The 23,890-nt window shown below is 39.1% G+C and overlaps 1 protein-coding gene across 4 annotated transcripts in view; it reads left to right on the top strand.

The window, feature by feature from the left end:
- The window catches only part of SCAMP1 (secretory carrier membrane protein 1), a 150,190-nt gene that overhangs the window by 25,102 nt on the left and 101,198 nt on the right, over positions 1–23,890 (top strand). For all 4 annotated transcript variants that reach the window (XM_043919970.1, XM_043919969.1, XM_043919967.1 and 1 more), the window contains exon 2: positions 2,604–2,681. Coding sequence is in view for 3 of the 4 variants with exons in the window: in XM_043919969.1 (XP_043775904.1) it covers positions 2,604–2,681 (78 nt within the window). In the remaining variant the exon portion in view is untranslated. The remainder of the gene's footprint in view (positions 1–2,603; positions 2,682–23,890) is intronic.

Genomic DNA, 23,890 nt, shown 5'->3' with positions numbered 1-23,890 from the left:
GAGTTATGTTCCCTCTATGCCCACTTTCTGAAGAGTTTTTTTTTTATTTGTCATAATTGGGTGCTGAATTTTGTCAAAAGCTTTTTCTGTGTCTGTTGAAATAAGTATGTTTCTTATTCATTTTATGGTTCATGTTCCTCAATTTGTTACTGTGGTTGTATCACATGGATTTGCAAATATTGAGAAATCCTTGCTTCCCTGGGATAAACTCCACTTGATCGTGGTGTATGTTTCTTTTAATGTATTGTTGGATTCAGATTGCTAGTATTGAGAATTTTTGCATCTATGTTCATCAGTGATATTGGCCAGTAATTTTCTTTTTCTTTTGTGATATCTTCGTCTGTTTCTGGTATCAGGGTGATGATGGTGGCCTCATAGAATGAGTTGGAGAGTATTCCTTTCTCTGCAATTTTTTGGTCTAATATTTTAAGATTATTTCTTGTTCAGGATGTAGTTATTTTATTTATATTTTGGCTGCACTGGATCTTTGTTGCTGTGTGTGGGCTTTCTCTAGTTGTGGAGATCTTCTTATGAGTGAGATTAAACATTTTTTTACTTTTTGAGTTAACTTCATTTGTAAATTTTTCTTAGGAAGTATTTCTTGGTTATTACTGCTGCTGCAATCCCAGATACTTATTGTAGATTTTTTCCCCTAGAGCTGGTGATAATCACTCAAGAAAACAGTGTTACTTTGCATGTATAATTAAATTTAAAAAGACCTATTTACTGATTTCTTGTATTCAAAGATGTCACAATCTAATTTGGGGGAAAAAGACTTGCATGAAGCTCATCATGGTTCAGTGAAATAAATGCTAATGGAGGTAAATACCAAGTTCTGTGGGAACATTGAGATTGGGATGGAGTGACTGGGTTATCAGGCAGGAATCAGGAAGATTACTGGTTAGCATATGAGGTAGTCTTCGGGCTGAGTCTTCAAGGAAGAGGAGGAGATTGCCAGGCTGACTCTGCCTGGAAGAGTATTACTGCCTGAGGAAGCAATGCTGAGGAAGCACATGGTATCTGAGGACTCAGGTCTCCTGGTTTTGTGGTGGATGGTGGTGGGCTGGGCGTCATGTCTGCAGCTGGACCATCCAGATTCACTAGGTCTCCACGTTTTGACCCTGGACCCACTTCTAAATTTTATGCACAACAATGTCAACTTGATAAAAAATTTTATCAAAATATTCATGTTTCTTTTTTTTCTTAATTTTCCCCCCAAAGCATGCATCCACTCTTGATAATCTTTCTAGTCATTTTTTAATAAACTTGGGAGGGAAACCCTGAGAAGTAGAGTGATTTCATTCCCTCCTTCCCATTTTATTGTGGAGCAAACTTAAAGCCTTTATTTTTCGTCTGTGCTGTACTTTTAATTTATCTTTACCACTTGCTTATTGCCAAGTGTGAGGCTTTTTATGTAGTAGCTTGTTTTGTTTGGCTAAGGGAGAAGGGTTGGTGAGGTGAGGATGGTTATAGAGTTGAGAAAGCTGGAAGGTAGGCAGGGGCTAGTTCAGATAGTCAGAAGCTTTGTGTCTTGTTTTGAGGAAGCTGTATTTTATAGTTGAGAGTTTCTAAAAATCTGAAATGGATAAAGGGGCAGAGGGGAGGGATTGGAGGGGGGGAATGAGAAGATCAGCTTTATATTTTTGGCTTTGTTAAGGAAGACGGATTAGAGAAGGGACAGTGTAGACAAGGGAGCAGTGGTCCCCAGCAGCAGCATCACCTGGGAATTTGTTAGAACTGCAGATTCTCAGGTCCCACCCCAGACCTGTTGAATCAGAACCTCTGGGAGTAGGGTGCAGCAGTGTGTGTTTTATTTGATTCTGATGAATGTGAAAGTGTGTGACTAATGTGATGTAAAGGCTGATGAGGCTGTACATTATGGTTTGCATATCCCTTTCATATTAGTTATGTAGTTGATTTTGTTGAGATGTTCATTATGTTAGTATCTTACGTTTTACAATCAAGAGAAATAGAATAACTAGGATTTTGTGATTCAGTTATTTATATGAAAGCCTAATATTAAGATTTGAAAAGCTGGGATAATGTGGTGATAATACTTGGAAAAGGGAGACAGTCTAGGATCATGTGGAACAATATAAACTACAGTCATAGAGAAACACTTTGTAGAATAAAACAAGCAAGAGAGGCTTGATCTTGAATACTCTAGATGTTGCCTGTATGTGACACTGATTTGTACGGTGGTACTTAAATATGCAGTAGGGAAAACTGAAGATATTATTTTCAAGAAAAGGGGGACATGAACTCTTCGAGCAGCCCAAAGGAAAGGATGGATTGACTCAAGATTTGCTAAGATGCAGTTGGTTCCACACAACTGTTAAGAGGTGGTCTATTTTCATTCTTTAAATAATAGCTAGCCGCTGATTTGCATCTAACCTAGTTTTCATTTCTTTTTCTTTGAGGGTGTGAGGGCTGTGGGTTTAAATTTCAACTTTGTGGAAATGGGACTGAGTAAATCTGATAATCTTCTTTATTTTCCTCTGTTAGCTGGGTGACCAAACGTACAGATAAAGCAGATGCTTTGTAAATATAAATATATCTTAAAGGATAAGTAACCTTTTTTTCTCCTTTGAATTTTATTCCAGGATCCATCAGTTACACAAGTGACAAGAAATGTCCCACCAGGACTTGATGAATACAATCCATTCTCAGATTCTAGAACAGTAAGATTATTCTTAATTGGACTACTTTTAAATATTAAGTTGGAAATTAAATGGGATTTATATCTCAGTTATGTTTTCTTTTAAGTTGATTATTAAAATTATATCAAACAAGCTGTTAGTGTTTTATTTAGAATTTAGCAAGTTCTTTTTTAAAAAAAGAAGGACTATTCCAAGTAATTGAAAATACCATAATGGTTCTACAGATTGCTAATATCCCCTCTAATATGTTAATATTACTACAGTTTTTTAAATGGGGGATTTTTTGCTATACATGTTGTTTTCATGGTGATACAGGGTGATGTTTTCTTATAAAGAGATGTTTGTACAGAACTGTACCATTAATATTTGTATGATTGTCATCTGAATTAGGTGATTCTCAATAAGACTAGCCTTCTCCTCTGGTAGACTAGAATCTCTGGAACTTTAACTGGCCTAGAAACATAATCTCAAAATGTAGTCTTGGTTTATAAAATGAAGGAGTATGGAAAAAACCCTTTGGACAGGGTTCTCTACCTTGAATGCATGTTAGAATCAGCTGGGCAACTTCATTACAGTGTCTGAAAGAAAGAAAGTGCTCAGTTATAGTATCTGACTCTTTGCAACTCCATGGACTGTAGCCCACCAGGCTCCTCAGTTCATGGAATTTTCTGGGCAAGAGTACTGGAGTGGATTGCCATTTCCTTCTCCATATTACAGTGTCTGTTAGGGCCCTAATCCCTCATAAGGCAGTTTTTTGTTTTTCTTTTCATCCTTTAGATAATTTTATTGTGAGCCAGTTTTGAGGACTACTGAAGATAGGTTGAGAATTCTCTCTCAAAAATTCTCTGGCGAATAATTTTGTCTCCTGTATTTAAGCCTTTAGCTTAAATATCATACTCATGAGGCCCTTAGTTTTAAACGTTGTTAGCTCCTGAAATTTTAGTCATCCTGTTAAAAATATTTAAGTTCTTCAGTTCCGTGCTTGCATTTACTTGTCAGCATAAGGATCCTTACTTGATCATCTCTTCCTGAAAATCATATTTTTCATAATCTAGAAAATAATTCTGGAAGATCATATAGGGTTTTGCTTGGAAATATCTTCATGGTGTATTAACTTTTTAGTTTGAAGAAGAACTTTGTGCAAGATAAAAGCCCTAAAATAAGGGTGAACTTTTAAATTTCACTTTATTTCAAAGTCCTCATTTATTTTAACAGCCTCTGTTTTTGTGTAGCAACTGCAACCCAGGCTGAGATGACTAAGTTTTCACTGAGCATGTCAGTTTCACATTGAACCCTGTGAAATGACCAATAAGTTGACCAGTGTTGACATGTAAAGATAGCAGTGTCGTATGGCACAACCTTATAGAAAACTGTTTAAAAGTACGCGATTGTAACTTGGTAGGAGTTGAAAGGAAGAAAAAGAGCCTGGTGTATTTTATTCCACTATATGTAATTCTTCTAACATGATTTCTGGAGGGTAGAGATTTGAATGACTGTTAAAATTTGCTGGTGATGAGAGAGATTTTTATATAATTTTTGGGAAGATTTTACTAGCAAAAAATATGTTTAACCTTTTTACAGTCGCAGTTTTAGATGATTATTTGTGGTAATGTTAATAGTAGTGTTCTTCAACAAGTTGTCTACTTTGTACCATGTGCTTTTACAAACTATATTATCGAATTCTAATGACAACATTGAACATGGATATTTTCTGTTCCCTTTCACTATTGATAAAGAAAAGAAACTGAAACACAAGTCATCTAGCTAGTAAGTGGCAGAACTGGTTTACATAACTCACCATTTTTTTTTTTGTAAAGCTTTTGCTTTTTCCATTTTGCTAGTGCTGTCTTTAGAGACAGATGCCTAAGAAATAGCAGGTACAGTCTTGGTCATGGAAATTTTCTCACCTAATTGGGATTTAAAAAAATTACACAAAGAAGATACATCCAGGAAAAAAAATGTAAATTGTAGTTTTAAATGTTTGAGACTTTACAATCAAGGAAAGATTTTCTGAAAGAATAGCTAGGCAATAATGAACAGCCAGCTTACAATGAAACTTCTCTTAGATTTGGTGAGCAATGATACAGTGTCAGAACCAGGAAAATCACTGATGTAAGAGCATTGATGCACTTTGCATTGAACTTTTTACATTGTGGAAAACATGGGTGAAGTAATTTAAAATTTCAGAATTCTTTTGTTTCATAATGTATGATTTTAGAAATTTGTTTCCCTTCCCTTTCTGCAGCTGTGACTATTTTCTAAGACAGAGCAGGTGTACTTGGATAATTGATTTAAGTGATATCTTAGAACTCCAAATACTATTTTAGTGGATTGTTGTTATCCATATTTGTCATAGAAAAATATTTTGAAAGTGAAGCAATCTTCTAGATTGTTGCATAAGGGTGTGGTGAACTACTTGAGGTCAAGTAGGAAGATCCTTTAGCAGAATAGTATATGCTTTGTTGAGACTTTAGAAAGTTACTGTCTGTCCTATTTTTCTTTTTAGGTTTCCTTTTATATTTAGTTTTCTGTTTGAATGGAAACTGTAAGGAAAGTAACAAATATTTAAATAATTTTAATAATTTGTATATTAATTCATGCTATACTATAAATTCAGAGAAAGGAGTCCTCATAAAAGACCATGTAGTTTTTAGTCTGAGGGTTGGCAGTATACTGTAAATGTGGTAGTCTGAATTGAGATATACTATGAAGTGGAGGGTAGTCTTTGGTTATGAAATAATTTTTTTTGTTTGAACTCAAAATGCAGTTTACTTCTGGTATTATGTTGAGCATAATGGGTAGGTTCCCTGGCTTACCCTCTAAAACTTAGTATATGAATTACTAGAAAAATTAGCTCATCCTTGAGAATTGTTACATATTTAGGGGGAATGTTTTCCTTTTAAATTAGGCAACAGTTTAAAATGCCTGTTGCAACTTGATTCTCAACTAGCTTCAGCCATTGGTGATGGCATTCATGGCTTCAGACAGGATTTTTTTCTGGCCAAGTGTTGAAGCATAGGGGTATGGAGACAGCCCTATCTGTGTGTATGGAGGAAGTGTGGTACTGTTGATAAAATCCTTAGTGAGGTTTCTCACGGCCTCGTTTATTGTCATACTGTTTTCCTTCAGGAATAGGCCGTTTGGTTTCTTTCCTGTTCTGCTAGTTGTTGGTATTTATGATTTCTGTCACATAAAGCAGCAAGATCTGCAGAAGAACCAAGAGAAGAAAATTCCAAGTACTGGCATGCTCAGGTGGTCATTTCTGACCATAAAGGACATAGATAATTGATTTATGTAAGTAGGAACTGCCTCTGACTAAGTTAATTCGGGACATGGAGTAGACTGAGAATCATAAGACCTGGATTCTAATCTAGTCCCTGCCTTTAATTAGTTGCTACCTTTAGGAAGCCATCTAACCTCTTCGGGCATTTTTAAAATTTATTTTTAATTGGATGATAATTGCTTTACAGTGTTGTGTTCGTTTCTGCCATACATCTACATGGCTCGGCCATAGATATCCACGTGTCCCCTCCCTCCTGTGCCTCGAACCTCCCTCCTGCCTCCCACCAGATCCCACCGCTCTCGCTTGTCACAGAGCACCAGGCTGAGCTCCCTGCTCTATACACAACTTCCCTTTAGCTATCTGTGCTTTTTTTTCCCAAATGTGTAACAGTGGAACTAGAGAGGAAGATTTGCGTTAAATAATTTCTAATGTCAACTTTTTTTCCGATAATGGATTAAAATTTTAGCTCCAGGAACTGACTGGATAGTACATAGTAGTTTACCTATTTTTAATGCTGCAAAAGCAATTTCTGTACTGTAATAACTTTTAATTTTCTTTTGGGATACATTTCTATAACATTTTTTTTCTTTCTCCTTTGCTTCTTGTCTTTCTTGGAGCTCATAATCTGTCCCTTCTGGAACCTTCTTTGTTTCTAGTCTCATTTAATGATAACTATTGCCTTCTAGTGTCATTGGCTGGAAGCACCTGAGTCGTCTTTGTCTCAAAGAGCTTCTTATCCTACATCTAATCAGTAGCCATATCCTGTCATTTATACCTCCGGGAGAGATTATGTGTCTTTCCTTTTCATTGCTACTAAACTGCCCTAATTCAGGTACTCATGTGAGATAATACAGTGCTTGTCTACTTACCTGTCTCTAGTTTCTCTTCTTCAAATCTTTTTTTTTTTGGCTGTGACTAGAATTATTTAAGGCCGAGTTCAAATTAGGTCTTCACTCCTTAGAAATGTGTACATTGATTATGTATTGCCTACATAGTAGTATGCCATGTCGGGGCCTCCATTATATGACTTCAGACTATCTTTTTTTGGGCTTCCCTGGTAGCTCAGTCAGTGAAGACTCTACCTGTCATGCGGGAGACCCAGGTTTGATCCCTGGGTTGGGAAGATCCCCTGGAGAATGGAACGGTTACCCACTCCTGTATTCTTCCCTGGAGGATTACATGGACAGAGGAGCCTGGCAGGCTGCAGTTCATGGGGTTAAGAATAATGAATGCCAAGTACATTTTTTTGCTTCCCTGGTAGCTCAGCTGGTAAAGAATCTGCTTATAATGCAGGAGACCCTGGTTCAATTCCTAGGTTGGGAAGATTCCCTGGAGAAGGGATAGGCTACCAATTCCAGTATTCTTGGGCTTCCCTGGTGGCTCAGATGGTAAAGAATCTGCCTGCAATGTGGGAGATCTGGGTTTGATCCCTGGGTTGTGAAGAAGAGGAGGGCATGGCAACCCACTCCAGTATTCTTGCCTGGAGAATTCCCATGGACAGAGGAGCCTGGTGGTCTGCAGTCCATGGGATCTCAAAGAGTTCGAAACCACTGGAGCGACTAAGCACAGTATCTTTAAAAAAAATTTTTTTTATTACTTTATTTTTTAGAGCAGTTTTAGGTTTATAGAAAAATTGAGCAGAAAGTAGAAAGTCTCATCAGACTTCTCCCCTTGACTTTCTTTTTAATCTTATCTTGTAATGTGTTGTTTGCTCCAGCTAAAGTCATCTACTTTCTAACTCACAACCCCATTGAGTCTACCTCCCCTAGACCTAATACTGGTCATTGAATGGAGTAAAGAGATACTGTGTGGTCATAAGCCTGGCTCCCCTAGACAATCCTCACCTCCTTTAATGGGTCAAGATGAATCTCTCATAGTAGATATATTCATATTCTACTGCTATGTAACAAATTACTACAGACTTAGCAGCTTGAAAAAGCACAATTATTATTTTATCGTTTCTATAGGTCAGGAGTTTGGACACAGCTTAACTGGATCATTTGTTCAGGGTTTCACAAGGTTGTGATCAAGGTGTTGTCTGGGCTGCATTCTCATCCAAAGGCGTGACGGGAAAGATCGTTTCCAAGCTCATTCAGGTTGTTGGCAGAATTAATACCCTTGTTGTTATATGACTAGGGGCCCCGGCTTTTGGCTGGCTGTCAGCTGGAGACCACCCTCAGGTCATTGGTGCTGTCCACAGTTCCTAGAAGCTGCATGATTTCTTGCCACAGGGGCTTCCCCATCACGGCCACTCATTTCAGAGAGTCTGCAGAGTTTCTCACACTGTTGTACTAAGATAGAGTACCTCTGTTATATAATGTAATCAAGGGAATGATGTCCTGTCATTGTTACCATATTCTGTTGACTAGAAGCATATCACAGGTCATGCATACACTCAAGGAGAGGGTGTTATATTAAGACATGAACACGAGGGGAGAATCATGAGGTTCATCTTAGCTTTTATATGCCACACTGGGGCTAAGATGGCACATTAGGGTTAAGACTGTATTACTTCATATCTCTTCATGCCCATTTAGAAGGAGCCTCCATAACACTTATCCCTCCCTGCCACTTGACTACTGTTTATCAGGACCAATCGCACTATGTCCTTGATTCCCATTTATGTCATTCTCTATAGGAGGCCCTAGACTCTTCCTTATTTCTTGGATTGTAATCCTCATGATGCTTTGCACATTACTGATTCTGAACCCTTAGGTTTCCTTAATTCCTGAAACTTTCCTTGTGCTCTCTGGAAGTCAGAGTCCAATTTCACCCAAATCCCCTATATCTTTATGTTTTTCTCTGAATGTTTTATCCTTTGCCCTAGTCTTTCTATGAGGACACTGCTTCTGCTGTAACCTTCTCAAAAACTATCTGCTTTTTCTCTCACTATTCTCAGACAACTGGCATAAAATTTGGGTATATGTTGTCTTGATTTCTAGTTGCTACTTCTAGAAAGTCTTCTTCCTTTCTGTCAAAAACTTTGCATGTGATCATTTGAATCTCATGTCATCAGATTATAATTGGGTCCCAGGACTTGTTGTGGGTGTCATCTACTGAACCCTGAATTATTGCCTCTTATTTCTCTCTCTCTCTTTTTCTTCATTTTCTTAAGTTTCCTTCTTGGTTCATTATTATTCTTTCTAATGCTGTTTGTATTTTGTAATTTTTAAAATTTTTTATTTTTAATTGATGGATAATTGCTTTACAATATTGTGTTGGTTTCTGCCATACATCAACGTGAATTAGTCATAGGTATGCATATGTCCCCTCCCTTTGGGACCTGCCTCCCGCCTCCCACCCATCTCACCCCTCTGCGTTGTCACAGAGCACTGGCTTGAGCTCCCTAGTCATACACCAGATTCCCACTGGCTGTCTGTTTTACCTATGGTAGTGTATATGTTTCCATGCTACTCTCTCCATTTGTCCCACCCTCTCTTTCCCCAACTCTGTGTTTGAAAGTCTGTTTTCTGTGTCTCCATTGCTACCCTGCAGATAGGTGCATCCAGCTTATTAGAACTGACTCAGATGTGTTCCTTTTTTACGGCTCAGTAATATTCCATTGTCTATATGTACCACAGCTTCTTTATCCATTCATCTGTTGATGGGCCGTTAGGTTGCTTCCATGTCCTTGCTCTTGTAAATAGTGCTGCAGTGAACATTGGGATAATGTGACTTTTTCAGTTACGGTTTTCTCAGGGTGTATGCCCAGTAGTGGGATTGTTGGGTTATATGGTAGTTTTATTTCTAGTTTATTAAGAATCTCCATACTGTCCTCCATAGTGGTTTACATTTACTTACATTTTACATTCAATTTGCATTCCCACAAGCAGTGCAAGAGAGTTCTCTCTTTTCCACACCCTCTCCCAGCATTTATTGTTTGTAGATTTTTTGATAATGGCTATTCTAAGCAGTGTGAGATGATATCTCATTGTAGTTTTGATTTGCATTTCTCTAATCCTGGGCAATTTTGAACATCTTTTCATGTGTTTATTAGCCATCTGTATGTCTTCTTTGGAGAAATGTATGCTTAGATCTTCTGTCCACTCATTAATTGAGTTTTTTTTTTTTTTATATTGAGCTGCCTAAGCTGCTTGTGTATTTTGGAGATTAATTTTTTGTCAGTTGTTTCATTTGCTATTATTTTCTCCCATTCTCAGGATTGTCTTTTCACCTTGTTTATACTTTCCTTTGCTGTGTAAAAACTTTAAGGTTTAATTAGGTCCCACTTGTTTTGTTTTTTTTCCCATTAGTCTTGGAGGTGGTTCATAGAGGATCTTGCTGTGATTTATGTCATAGAATGTTCTGCTTATGTTTTCCTCTAAGAGTTTTTTAGTTTCTGATTTTACACTTATTTTTGAGCTTATCTTTTTGTATGGTGTTATGAAGTGTTCTAATTTCTTTCTTTTACATATAGCTGTCCAGTTTTACCAGCACTACTTATTGAAGAGACTGTCTTTTCTCCATTGTATATTCTTGCCTCCTGTGTCAAGGATAAGGTGCCCGTTGGTGTGTGGGTTTATCTCAGGGCTTTCTATGTTGTTGCATTGGTGTATATTTCTGTTTTTGTGCCTGTACTGTACTGTCTTGATGACTGTAGCTTTGTAGTGTATTCTGAAGTCAGGAAGGTGGATTCCTTCAGCTCCATTCTGCTTTCTCAAGATTGCTTCGGTTATTCAGAGTCTCTTGTCTTTCCATATAAATTGTGAAATTTTTTGTTCTAGTTCTGTGACAGATGTCATTGGTAATTTGATAGGGATTATATTGAGTCTGTAGATTGCTTTTGGTAGTCTAGTAATTTTCACTATATTGATCCTTCCAACCCAGGAACACAGAATAAACTCTCTATCTGTTTATGTCATCTTTGATTTCTTTCATTAGTGTCCTATAGTTTTCTGTATACAGTTCGTTTGTCTCCTTAGGTAGGTTTACTCCTAGGTATTTTATTCTTTTTGTTGCAGTGGCAAAAGGGATTAATTCCTTAATTTCTCTTTATGATTTTTGTTTGTTATAGAAATGTGATTTCTATATATTCTATATAAAAGTGATTTCTGTGTATTGATTTTGTTGATATTTATCATGCAAATCATTTACTAAATTTACTGATTATCTCTAGTAATTTTCTGATAGTATATTTAGGGTTTTCTATGTATCATAGAAAAACAAAAATTTATTTATTTATTTTGCCAGATCTTCCAGAAACGTTTTAATAAAAATTGGCCATTTCCAAGAATACCCACTGCATGCCCACCAGTAAAAGGGAACCATAACAAAACAGAAAATTTACCATATGGCTATGATTAAAAAAAAAAAAAAACTAGCACACACTCAAGCACACCATCAAAGTCCAATATTAATGTCACATTCTTTCTTATGGGCTATGATTAGGATTCTGAATAGACACTGAAATAAAACTTAATACAAATGCTGAACTATTCAGGTCAAAGGACTCTACAGAAGCATCTGTACTCAAAGGCATTCCAGTTTGAGACTCAATTTCAGGATAAGGCATAACAAATGAACCCAAGACATACAGGGTAAAAAAGGAAGTCATAATTCCCAACATATTCTGAACCTGACAGAACAAATCTAGGGGTCTTTCTTTTATTATTTTCTTGAAACAATTGCCAAGACTGGAATCAAAGATAAATAGAAGGCACAACAGTTTTGCTCTGGTTTTGTGTTACTTAGATTTGGAAATTTTTTTTGTTCTTTTTTCTTTTTTTACAAATACAAATTAAACATGAAAAAAACTCTACTTTCAAAAAAAATCTAACAGTTCAAGAAAAGCTTATCAGTTACATTCTAGACATTTAAACCTATCTCACAATTTAAATTCCAATGTCAAAAACAGTAGATTTTGAAACTGTTTTGTAATCATATTTTAAAAGAAAACTCTACTAACACCTTTTATTCAGTTTTTAACCACATCAATGAGAATCAAAATTGTCAATTTTTCCAATGGCAATTTCTCCACACCAGAAGATAGTCATGACTCTCAAAGAAGAAAACAATTTGGATTTCTCTGGTCTTCAAAATGTTTATCAAATCCTGTAATTCTCACAGGCTTTTGAAACACATAGAAAGTAAGTAAGAAATAGTCCAATGAATGAAACATACCAAATGTCAGTAAGAAGCAAGACACATTCCTTTAGGGAAACTGTTAAAAAAAAAATCCAGTCTGTATATGCAAATAAAGCAAAGAAATTCAGTCAGTCTTTTTTTTCTTCTTTAAAAATCCATTTTTCCTAAAATATCATTCCACAAAATTGGAAGTGAAGGACTAAAAGGTGGGAGGCAGGGGAGAGAAGGAGCACACACCATTAACACAAAAAGTAAAATTGTACAAACTTAAGCAGTTTATAATAGACTAGGATCATATTCCAAGATACCAAGGTTGGTTGAAGAAATTCATCATTCTGTGGGAGCTAGTTTGTACTGCTGCCTGAAGACTGGTGAAGAGCAATTCACTGCCTTGGAGCAGTGCACCTGCCCACTCCAAATCCTGGTTTCTGCACCATGCCTCCACGGGGTGGGCCTCTCATACCACCACCCAGCCCACCTCGAGGACCTCCAGGTCTGTCCCCTTCACGGGCGGCTCGAGTCTTCTTTTCTTCCACATTCAGACGGACCTCTCCTCTGAACATGATGGGCCTGTTGCTAAGCACCTTCTGAACAGCCTCAGAATCATCAAACACAACGAACCCAAAATTGGGTAATTTCCCACCACTGTTAATACGCAGTTCCACCACATTCCCATAATTTTGAAAAAAGTGAGGACTTGGTGTGGAAGTGGTGCAGCTGCTTGGATTCCTGTGACTCTGGCAGCACCAGGTATGCATGGGAGCTGGTGCCCACAGGTGCAGGACATATGGAGCTTGTTGTTGTTCATTTGCTCAGTTGTGTCTGGCTCTTTGCAACCTCATGGACTTTAGCATGCCAGGCTTTCCTATCAATCACCATCTCCCAGAGTTTGCTCAGACTTAATGTTCATCGAGTTGGTGATGCCGTCCAACCATCTTGGCCTCTGTTGTCCCCTTCTCCTCCTGCCTTCAATATTTCCTAGCATCAGGGTCTTTTCCAGTGAGTTGGCTCTTCACATCAGGTGGCCAAAGTATTGGAGCTTCAACTTCAGCATCAGTTTTTCTAGTGGATATTCAGGGTTAATTTCCTTTAGGATTGACTGATTTGGTTTCTTGCAGCCCAAGGGACTCTCAAGAGTCTTCTTCAGTACCGCAGTTTGAAAGCATCAATTCTTCAGCATTCAGCCTTCTTATGGTCCAGCTCTCACATCCATACATGACCATTGGAAAAACCATAGCTTTGACTATACGGGCTTTTGTTCTCAAAGTAATGTCTCTGCTTTTTAATGCGCTGTCTAGGTTTGTTTATAGGGGGATGGAACCCACACCCCCTGCTTTGCAATTAGAGTGTTAACCACTGGACAGCCAGGGAAGTCCCTCTTCATTATCTTGATAGTGTTCTTTGACACATAGAAGTTTTAAATTTTGATGTCAAATTTGTCTATTTTCCATTTCGTTGCTTCTGTTTTTGTTGTCATGTATAAGAAGCCATTGCCTAACTGAAGGTCATGAAGGTTTACTCTGAGATTTCTTCTAAGAGCTGTATAGTTTTAGTGCTTAGATTTAGGTTTATGATCCATTTTGAATTAATTTTCATGGATGGTATGAGGTAGAGCTCCAGCTTCTTTCTTTTGCATGTCACTCTCCACTTGTTCTGGCACCGTTTGTTGAAAAGTCTTTTCTTCCCCATTGGATTATTTTGACCCTCTTGATGAAAATCAATTGATTGTCAATATAAGGGCATATTTGGGGACTTTAAATTCAATTTAATTTTCTGTGTCTATCCTTATGCGGGTCTCATACTATCTTGATTGCTGTAACTTTGTAACAAGACTTTACCTTGATCTCCTTTCCCTTTCTAGTCTAATTTTCACATCTCTGTTCCTGAAGAACTTTCTCTGCTCCCATTTGCTGCAGAACTCCTCTAAAAAGTTGTCTGCTTTTTTTTTTTTCCACCCTGCAAGCCTATCTCCTAAGAATATTTCAGTAAGGCTTTTGCTCCCTGCACTCCACCAAAACACATTTGTCAAGGTAGCCAGTGACTTCCACGTTGCTAAATCCGGTGGTGAATTTTCAACCTTACTGCCCATCTATCAACAGCTCTGACAACTGATCATTGCCTCATTCTTAGTAAACTTTCTTCCTGTGGCTTTCAGAGCACTTGTTTTTCATTCTCTGTCTGCTTTGCTAATCTCTCCTTTCCCTGTTCCTTCACCCCCAGTATTGAAGTGTGCCAGGAGATAGACTGCTTCTCTTCTATTTGATCGTTCAGATGGTTATTTCGTCAAATCTTATAGCTTTAAATACCATCTTTGTGTTGATGACTCCCAAATTTACATCTCTAGCACAGACCTCTGTTCTGAACCTCACAGTCATGTATTCAGCTGCGTACTAGATACATCTGTCGTGGCTGTCTTAGAAATTGCAAATTCAACTTATCCAGTACTGAACTGAGTCCCCTCACTGGAAACCTGCTCATTTTCAATCTTTCTTATTTCTATCCTGTTAGTTACTTAGGTGAATACCTTGGTGGTATTTCATTATTTCCATTTCCTTACACATCACATTTCTGCCCAGGAATCCTGTTGGCTCTCTTTTACAGATACATACAGATCTGATGCCTGGTTTCCATAGCCACTACTTCACTTGAGCTGCCATCTTCCCTTGCCTGGATTGCTACAATGGTGGTTTCTTGACTACTCTCCCTCCTTCCACCTTTAATCTATTTCTAGTTCAGTAGCCAGTGTGATCCCTTGGGGAAAAGTTGATCATTTCAGACTCCTGCTTAGAGTTCTTCACTAGCTTTTGATTTTCTTCAAAGTAAAACCAAATATCCTTAATATAGTGTTTAATCTAGTCTGTAATATCTCTCACTCCTATCTCCTCACTCCTTCCCTATGTATTCTTTCCCAGCACATTGGCCTTCTTTAGTCATTCTCCTGACTTTGTATTGGCTGTTCATTCTGCCTTAAATGGTCTTCCCCCAGATATCTGCAGAGTTGACTTCTTCACTTCCGGAAAGTCTTTGCTTGAATATTGGCTTCCCCAGCCACCTTTGTAAAATCATTCCTACTCAACTTTTCATGACCTCTTTATCCTATTCATTTTTTGCTGTTTTGTAAAATTTACTGCCTCCTAAAATACTCTATATATGAACCAGATAACCACGGTGGTGTGATCACACACCTAGAGCCAGACATCCTGGAATGTGAAGTCAAGTGGGCCTTAGGAAACATCACTATGAACAAAGCTAGTGGAGGTGATGGAATTCCAGTTGAGCTATTTCAGATCCTCAAAGATGATGCTCTGAAAGTGTTGCACTCAATATGCCCACAAACCTGGAAAACTCAGCAGTGGCCACAGGACTGGAAAAGGTCAGTTTTCATTCCAATCCCAAAGAAAGGAAATGCCAACGAATGCTCAAACTATTGCACAATTGCATTCATCTCACATGCTAGCCAAGTAATGGTCAAAATTCTCCAAGCCAGGCTTCAGCAATATGTGATCTGTGAACTTCCAGATGTTCAAGCTGATTTTAGAAAAGGCAGAGGAACCAGAGATCAAATTGCCAACATCTGCTGGATCATCAAAAAAGCAAGAGAGTTCCAGAAAAACATCTATTTCTGCTTTATTGACTGTGCCAGAGCCTTTTACTGTGTGGATCACAACAAACTGTGGAAAATTCTTGAAGAGATGGGAATACCAGACCATCTGACCTGCCTCCTGAGAAATCTGTATGCAGGTCAGGAAGCAACAGTTAGAACTAGACATGGAACAACAGACTGGTTCCAAATAGGAAAAGGAGTACGTCAAGGCTGTATATTTTCACCCTGCTTATTTAACTTCTATGCAGAGTTCATCATGAGAAACGCTGGTCTGGAGGAAGCACAAGCTGGAATCAAGATTGCTGGGAGAAATATCAATAACCTCAGATATGCAGATGACACCACCCTTATGGCAGAACATGAAGAAGAACTAAAGAGCCTCTTGATGAAAGTGAAAGGGGAGAGTGAAAAAGTTGGCTTAAATCTCAATATTCAGAAAACTAAGATCATGGCATCAGTCCCATCACTTCATGGCAAATAGATGGGGAAACAGTGCAAACAGTGGCTGACTATTTTTTGGGGCTCCAAAATCATGGCAGATGGTGATTGCAGCCATGAGATTCAAAGATGCTTACTCCTTGGAAGGAAAGTTATGACCAACCTAGATAGCATATTAAAAAGCAGAGACATTACTTTGTCAACAAAGGTCCGTCTACTCAAGGCTATGGATTTTCCAGTAGTCATGTATGGATGTGAGAGTTGGACTATAAAGAAAGCTGAGCGCCGAAGAATGATGCTTTTGAACTGTGGTGTTGCGGAAGACTCTTGAGAGTCCCTTGGACTGCAAGGAGATCCAACCAGTCCATCCTAAAGGAGATCAGTCCTGGGTGTTCATTGGAAGGACTGATTCTGAAGCTGAAACTCCAATACTTTGGGCACCTGATGCAAAGAGCTGACTCACTGTAAAAGACCCTGATGCTGGGAAAGATTGAGGGCAGGAGGAGAAGGGGAGGTCAGAGGATAAGATGGTTGGCTGGGATCATCAACTGAATGGACTTGAGTTTGGGTAAACTCCAGGAGTTGGTGGTGGATAGGGAGGCCTGGCGTGCTGGGGTTCATAGGGTTCCAAAGAGTCGGACATGACTGAGCGACTGAACTGAACTGAAAATACTCTATCTCTATAATGTATTTAATTGTATGTATACATATTTATATGTATTGTTTATCTTTCATTGCTAGAGTGTAAGTTCCTGATGGTAGGGATGTTTGCCTGTTGTGTTCATTAATGTCTCCCAAGTGTTTATAATTATTTGTGGCACATTGTAATTGATCAATGAATGTTTGATGAATGAATGAATATGTCTCACCACACCTCTCTTCCTTTATGTGCCTTTCTCTCTTTGAAAGCTCTCATTCTTGTATATCCCTTCTTTTCTCCTATTATAATATCACCTCCCTCAGTTACTCTAATCTTTAAAAGCCTTGTTTTATTTATTTATTTATTTTTGTATTTAAATATATTTTATAGACCATTACTTTCTTTTTTTTTTTCATTTATTAGTTGGAGGCTAATTGCTTCACAACATTGCAGTGGGTTTTGTCATACATTGAAATGAATCAGCCATGGAGTTACATGTATTCCCCATCCCGATCCCCCCTCCCACCTCCCTCTCCACCCGATTCCTCTGGGTCTTCCCAGTGCACCAGGCCCGAGCACTTGTCTCATGCATCCCACCTGGGCTAAAAGCCTTGTTTTAAAATGTTCATATGTTGTGATAAAATGATTTCTGCTTATTCTGATTGTGACATTGGTATGTTTAATTTTCACCTCCCTTAATAACAAGGAAATCTGTGTTGGGCATAGCCTCAGTCAGTTCTTTCTGCTCAATCAGAGACTGATAAAGTCAGTGGAGGCTGCTCAGTTTTAGGTTTCTTTTGGCATTCTTTCCATTAGGTGAAAGAATAGACAGTGGTTTACAGAACCGGTAAACTTTGTTCCCTCAGAGAGGAGTCCTCAAATTTCAGGGTGTATAAGAATCATTCTGGAGAGCTCACCTTAAATGTGAGCACCTTGAAAACACAAACCCCATCTCTGCAACCCCTGAGTTTTTTAATCAAGATATCTCTAGTGGGGCCTAGAGTTTGCATTTTCAGTAAGCACTGGGGATTTCTGATGCAGAAGATCTATGAACGTGTAAAGAAACATTGCTTTAGATCTGAGTATACTTAGAAATGTTATTGGCTCACGGATGGAAGAGAAAGAGCCGGAAAAAGCAAGGAGAAATTTTCTTGAGTAAATGTTCAAACACTGGAAAGAAACCAAGAAAATGAGCATTATTTGTTTTATGCATTGATAAGGACAGCTTGTAGACCTCCAATGCCTTAAAGGGATCTTATATACTCATTTATTTAATAATGAAACACCTTTGGAATTTCTGATGCAAAGAGCTCACTGTATAACAGAAAAGTCTCTCCACAATTGTATTTCTGTGATCATCATAATGTTCTTAATTCTATTGACTGAAAATATGTCTTCCTATAATTTTTATTTGCTGGTCCTGGTTGTGTTCTCCAAAGCCACATGAATAGGCAAATGTAGTTGTGTAATTTGTGTTAAAATACAAAATAAGAACCATATAAATTATAAGAGAATTATAACTTTTACAAAGATGTAAGAAATGTAGTTTATTCTTAACATGTGGAATTTCATCCTTCATGGGAGAAGGGTATATGGCCTTGCTCTGGCCAGAGCGCTGCACCCAACATCACTCTCCTATTCTCCTGACTTCTCTAAAGTTTTTTCTTTCTCTCCGTCTTTGGACCTACTGCACTTTTCTCAATACTTCAGGTTTTCCTAGAGGCTTGCTGCAGCAGTGATACAGTTTCAGGATAGTCAGGAGAAGAGGCTAGCATGTCCAGGTGCACTAGAGTATTTTTTTTTTTTTCTATAGATAGGTTGACTTTCCTTCTGTATCTTCAGTTTTTTTTGTTTTTTGTTTTTGTATCTTCCGTTTTGATGAGTGCAAAAGGAAGATGATGTGCTCAGAAGTGTCCAGTGAGGCAGAAAGATGCTACTTTCTGCATCTCAAATATTCCTTCTGGTACTAGTTTTCCTGTTCCTAAAAATAGGAGTTTGTTTAGTGAGGGTCTATTGGTAGTGTCAGGTTGGTTTATTTCTCTCCTTTGGTTCTTGTCTCATTGCAACAAAAATTTGGAAGGACAGACTAAAAGGTTTTAAAACAACAGACAAGTTACAGCTCAGTTAGCTCAAAGCAGACAGATCTTTTATTAAACAGACACTGCCAAGACATGGAAGGAGGCATTTGGCTTCCCTTTTTTCATACTTCCTGCCTCCTTTTGGTTGTGCTCTGTGCAAAATAGGACTTGTATGCACCACCAATCAAGAAAGGGAATGCAAATGGGCATGCACTCAAGGCCGATTGACAGTTCCAAGTTATATAACAATAGGCTGTGTTGTGCATGTCTTCTTCTAATTCAGTCTGTTATAAGCAGATGTATATATGTATAGAATATTTATGAACCTTAACAGGCTCCTAGTTGCCTAAGGTCACTTAGGGAAGCCACATGTGGTTAGTTTGTATCCACTGTGTGCTGTCCTGGGCAGAGTCTGGGTTTAGAGATCAGCTTGCCCCCTTTTCTGCTAGGCCATCCCTCATTCTCATGCCAAACTTCCTACATAACAGTAGAAGGTCTTTTAATATTTCTAACTATTTGTTATTTCACCTTGGTTCTCAAAAGCTAATTTCAGTGGATTTAGAGGTTGACATTGACAGTTCCTTTCTCTCATCAATTTGGCACCTTCTCCCTAGGCTGTTGAGAAATAGCTCAGTCTTACTGGAATTCCTTTGTGCAGGTATTGTGTCTTTCTTGCCTTTTTTCCCCTCCTTCTTCCAGGTTTATTGAGATACAATTGACATATGGCTTCCCTGGTGGCTCAGTCGATAAAGAGTCTGCCTGCAATGCGAGAGACCCGAGTTCAGTCCCAGGGTGGGAAGATCCCTTGGAGGAGGAAATGGCAACCCACTCCAGTGTTCTTGCCTGGAGAATCCCATGGACAGAGGAGCCTGGTGGGCTACATTCCATGGGATCACAAAGACTTGGACACGACTGCGTGACTGTTTGTTTCGTTTTGACATATGACCCTGTACAGCATAATTTGACTTATAGGAGTTCCCTGGTGGCCCAGTGGTTAGGACTCTGCACTTCCAACGCAGGGTTCGGTCCCTAGTTGGGGAACTAAGATCCTGCATGTGGTGCGGCCAAAAAAAAAAAAGAAAAAAAGATATATCATGCAGTGATTAACGCATCAAATTTAGTAAGCATTCATCTCATATAGATACCAAATGAAAGAAATAGAAAAAAAATTTTTTTTCCTTATGATGAGAAGTCTTGGGATTTACTCTCCTAACGACTTTCAGCTATAGCCTGTAGCAGTGTTAATTATGTTTATCATGTTGTACATAACATCCCTTGAACTTATAACTGGAAGTTTGTACCTTTAAACTACTTTTATCTAGTTCCTCACCACTCCCCATTACTGGCAACCACAAATCTGATCTCTTTTTCTATGAGTTTGTCTGTTTTTGAAATATAATGGACCTACACTACTTTAGTTCCTGTTATACAGTGTAATGGTTCAGTGTTAAATGTTCACCACAGTAGGTCTAGTTAACATCTGTCACCACACGAAGTTATTGCATAGTTCTTGACTGACTGCCCCACCCTCTACGTTTTATACCCTGGCCCCTATTCTTTGTACCTGGAAGGCCATGCCTGTTAGTCTCCCTGACCTGTTTCTGTCTTCCCCCCTCCTCTCCTGTTCCTCATGTTTATGAGTGTTTCGATTTTATTCTGTGTGTTCATTTGTTTTGTTCCTGAGATCCCACATGCAGGTGAGCGCACACAGTATTCATCTTTCTCTGCTGACTTGTTTCACTTAGCACGACAGCCTGTCCATGTCACAGATGGCAAGATTCATTCCTTTTTATGACCGAGTAATAGTCCGTGGTTTTTATGTACCACGTCTTCTTTATCCATTCATCTGTTGATGTTTCTGGGCCTCATGGTGAACTTGTCTGTGTCCCATGGCAGCTGGGCCTGAGGGGGCCCTAGGGCAGCTGGCCGGCAGGTCCAGGTGCTGACACTGATCAGCCGGAGAGAGGATTCTAAAATGGAGCCTGTCAGCACCAGTGTCCTCGTGATAGGATGATGCAGTGGGCTCCCCCAGATGGCTGCCACCAGCATCTGTATCCCCAGAGTGAGTCCCAGTTGCCTCTCCTTTTGATAGCTTGTGGTGCACGATGTTGGATTCGTGATCTCTGAAGAAGATTTAGCCTCGGGACCAGGGACCAGGCTTGAATCCTCAGAGCTCTTGTGTGGTAGAAGTTTTATTACAGTGAGAAAGGACAGAGAAACTTCTGACTTAGACATCAGAATGGGGACAGAGAATGCCCCCACTCCAGTCTTTATCACGGCCTTGTATACTTTTACCAGAGCCACTCCCACAACATGCATCTTAAATTAACAAGATTAGAACTAGCAATAGAGAGGTCTTACCAGACCCACTCCCACAACATACTGTCTTAAGATAAGATTAGTCAGAAGGTTCTTGTTAAGAAGGAGAAACATGTCTTTGAACAAGATACATTGTTGTTACACAGTCATTGGTACAGAGCTTAAGGGAAAACATACCCTTGCAAGATGAGTTGTTTTGTTGTAATCATTAGCTCTGGGCTTAAAGAAAAGTAACAAAGCATTTTAGAGAAAAAAAGTTTGTCTTTTTCTCCTCCTCAAGAGCCCCAGAGCCATTTCTCCTTCTCAGGGGCCCCGGACTTCCTATCAACCAGCCTAAGAATTAACTGTCTGCTTTCAGATTACTGCTTCTGCCCTGGGTCTTGGAGCAGGTGACATTTTGTGCGAGTCCTGTGAGAGAGGAGTCTCTGCTGCAGCCCTCTGCCTCTCCTGCAGTCAGCCCTGCTGGCCCCTAACGTTCTTGGGGCTTGTCCTCCCAGTGCAGGACCCCCGAGGTGTGGCACCAGAAGTGGGGCTTGGTCACCTCACTCCTTGGGAAGAGGCTCTGCAGTTGTGCTTGTCCTGTCTGTGGGTTGCCTACACAGGGCTGTGGGTCTTGACTATACCACAACTCCGCCCCTTCTCCATGTTTTCTTGTGATTCCATCTTTGTGTCTCTAGCTGCAGAAGATCTTCTCTGCTAGCCTTCAGGGCATTTCTTAAAGAGCTGGTTTGTAAATAGTTGTCATTTTGGTGATGCTCATAGGAGGAGGTGAGCTGAAGATTTCCTCCTCTCATCTTGGTCACACCCCCTTTCTTTTTGTGGTTTTAAGGTCTCTTGGGATTTGCTCTTGGGCTCTAGTGTGTCTTGCTCCTAACTTTTAAGAAATCGGGTGTAGGATTTGGAGTCTGGAGTCCAGGCATTAGTGTCCTCACGTTTCCTTTGAACACTAATCCTCTCTCATTCTCTCTGTTTGCTTCCAGTGGACCTCTCCATCACACCTTCCCACTCTCTTCTTATTTCTCCTAATGTCTCACATTTTCCTTTTTTCCCATCTTTCTGCTACATTCTGTGCAGTTTCTTTAGACCCAGTTCCATTTCCCTAATTATCACTTCAGCTTTGTCTACTCTGCTGTTTCATTTTTGTCTATCAAACTTATAATTCTAATTATTATAGTTTTCATTTCTGTAAGTTCCATTTGTGTTATTCCAGTATTTCTGGTCTTTTTAGTTTGTGGATCTGTGGATCTTTGCTTATGATGACTTGCTTCCTTCTGTATTTAAATCAGGAGTCAAAGTTACTTGGAGGTTGAGCTGTGAAAATTCTTTGAAGCTTAGTTCTACAGTATGTTCCTCTACTTTCGCCAGATACTTGCAACCTGGGTTATCTTGAAATGAAAATTTCAACTTGGAATATTTTGTCTGTAGTGTGAAGCCTGGCCCCAAGTCTTCAGTGTGGTAGGTTTAGGATTACTAGTTCTTGAGGAAAATTTTTATTTTTATTTTTTCCTTTCCTGTCCAGAGTCAAGGGCAAGAGAGGCAAGTATTCATACTGTTTCTTTTTGTGAAGCTGCTCTTTTGCTTATCCACTGAGAATGTTGGTTTTTTAGGAGTCCTGGCTTTATGCAGTGATCTCAGATTGATTTTTACCTTGTATGGACTCCCAAGCTTTGCCTCTAGTTTATTGAATTCTGGTGATTTTGTTGATGAGATGACATCAAGGCTCTTCTTTGTTTGGATTCACAGCTTTACTTACTTTCTGGCCTCTCAGGATTTCCTGTTAGCTTAGTCATGTATTTACAATATTATTTAAGTGAAATTTGATTCAGAATTTTTGTTGTTCCTGTTCAGTCACTCAGTCGTGTCCAGCTCTCTGCAACCGCATGGACTGCAGCACGCCAGTCTTCCCTGTCCTTCGCTATCTCCTGAAGTTGGCTCAGATTCATGTCCATTGAGTTGATGATACCATCCAAGCATCTCATTTCTGTCACCCCCTTCCCTTGGTCTCAGTCTTTCCCAGCTTCAGGGTCTTTTCCAATTAGTCGGTTCTTCACATCAGGTGGCCAAATTATTGGAGCTTCAGCTTTAGTATCAGTCCTTCATCAGTTGAATATTCAGGGTTGATTTCCTTTAAGATTGACTGGTTTGATGTCCTTGCAGCCCAAGAAACTCCCACATCTTCTCCAGCACCACAATGGTGCTCAGTTTTCTTTATGGTCCAGCTTTCACATCTGTACATCACTACTGGAAAAACCGTAGTTTTGACTATATAGATGTTTGTTGGCAAAATGATCAATCTGCTTTTTAATATGCTGTCTAGGTTTGTCATAGCTTTTCTTCCAAGGAGCAAGCATCTTTTAATTTCATGGCTGTGATCACCATCCTCAGTGATTTTAGAGCCCTGTTTCCATTTTTTTCCCCATCTGTTTGCCATGAAGTGATAGGACTGGATGCCATCTTAGTTTTTGGAATGTTGAGGTTTTTTTTAAAAAATTTATTTTAGTTGGAGGCTAATTACTTTACAATATTGTGGTTGTTTTTGCCATACATTCACATGAATCAGCTGTGGGTGTATATGTGTTCCCCATCCTGACCCGCCCTCCCACCTCCCTCCCCATCCATCCCTCAAGGTCAACCCAGTGCACCAGCCCTGAGCACCCTGCCTCATGCATTGAACCTGGACTGGTGATCTGTTTCACATATGATAATATACATGTTTCAGTGCTATTCTCTCAAATCATCCCACCCTCACCTTCTCCCACAGAGTCCGAAAGTCTGTTCTTTATA

The sequence above is a fragment of the Cervus elaphus genome, chromosome 12, assembly GCF_910594005.1.
Source record: "Cervus elaphus chromosome 12, mCerEla1.1, whole genome shotgun sequence".
Lineage (NCBI taxonomy): Eukaryota > Metazoa > Chordata > Mammalia > Artiodactyla > Cervidae > Cervus > Cervus elaphus.
Note: the sequence above shows the minus strand (reverse complement) of the source record. Positions and strands in the feature narration are given on the sequence as shown.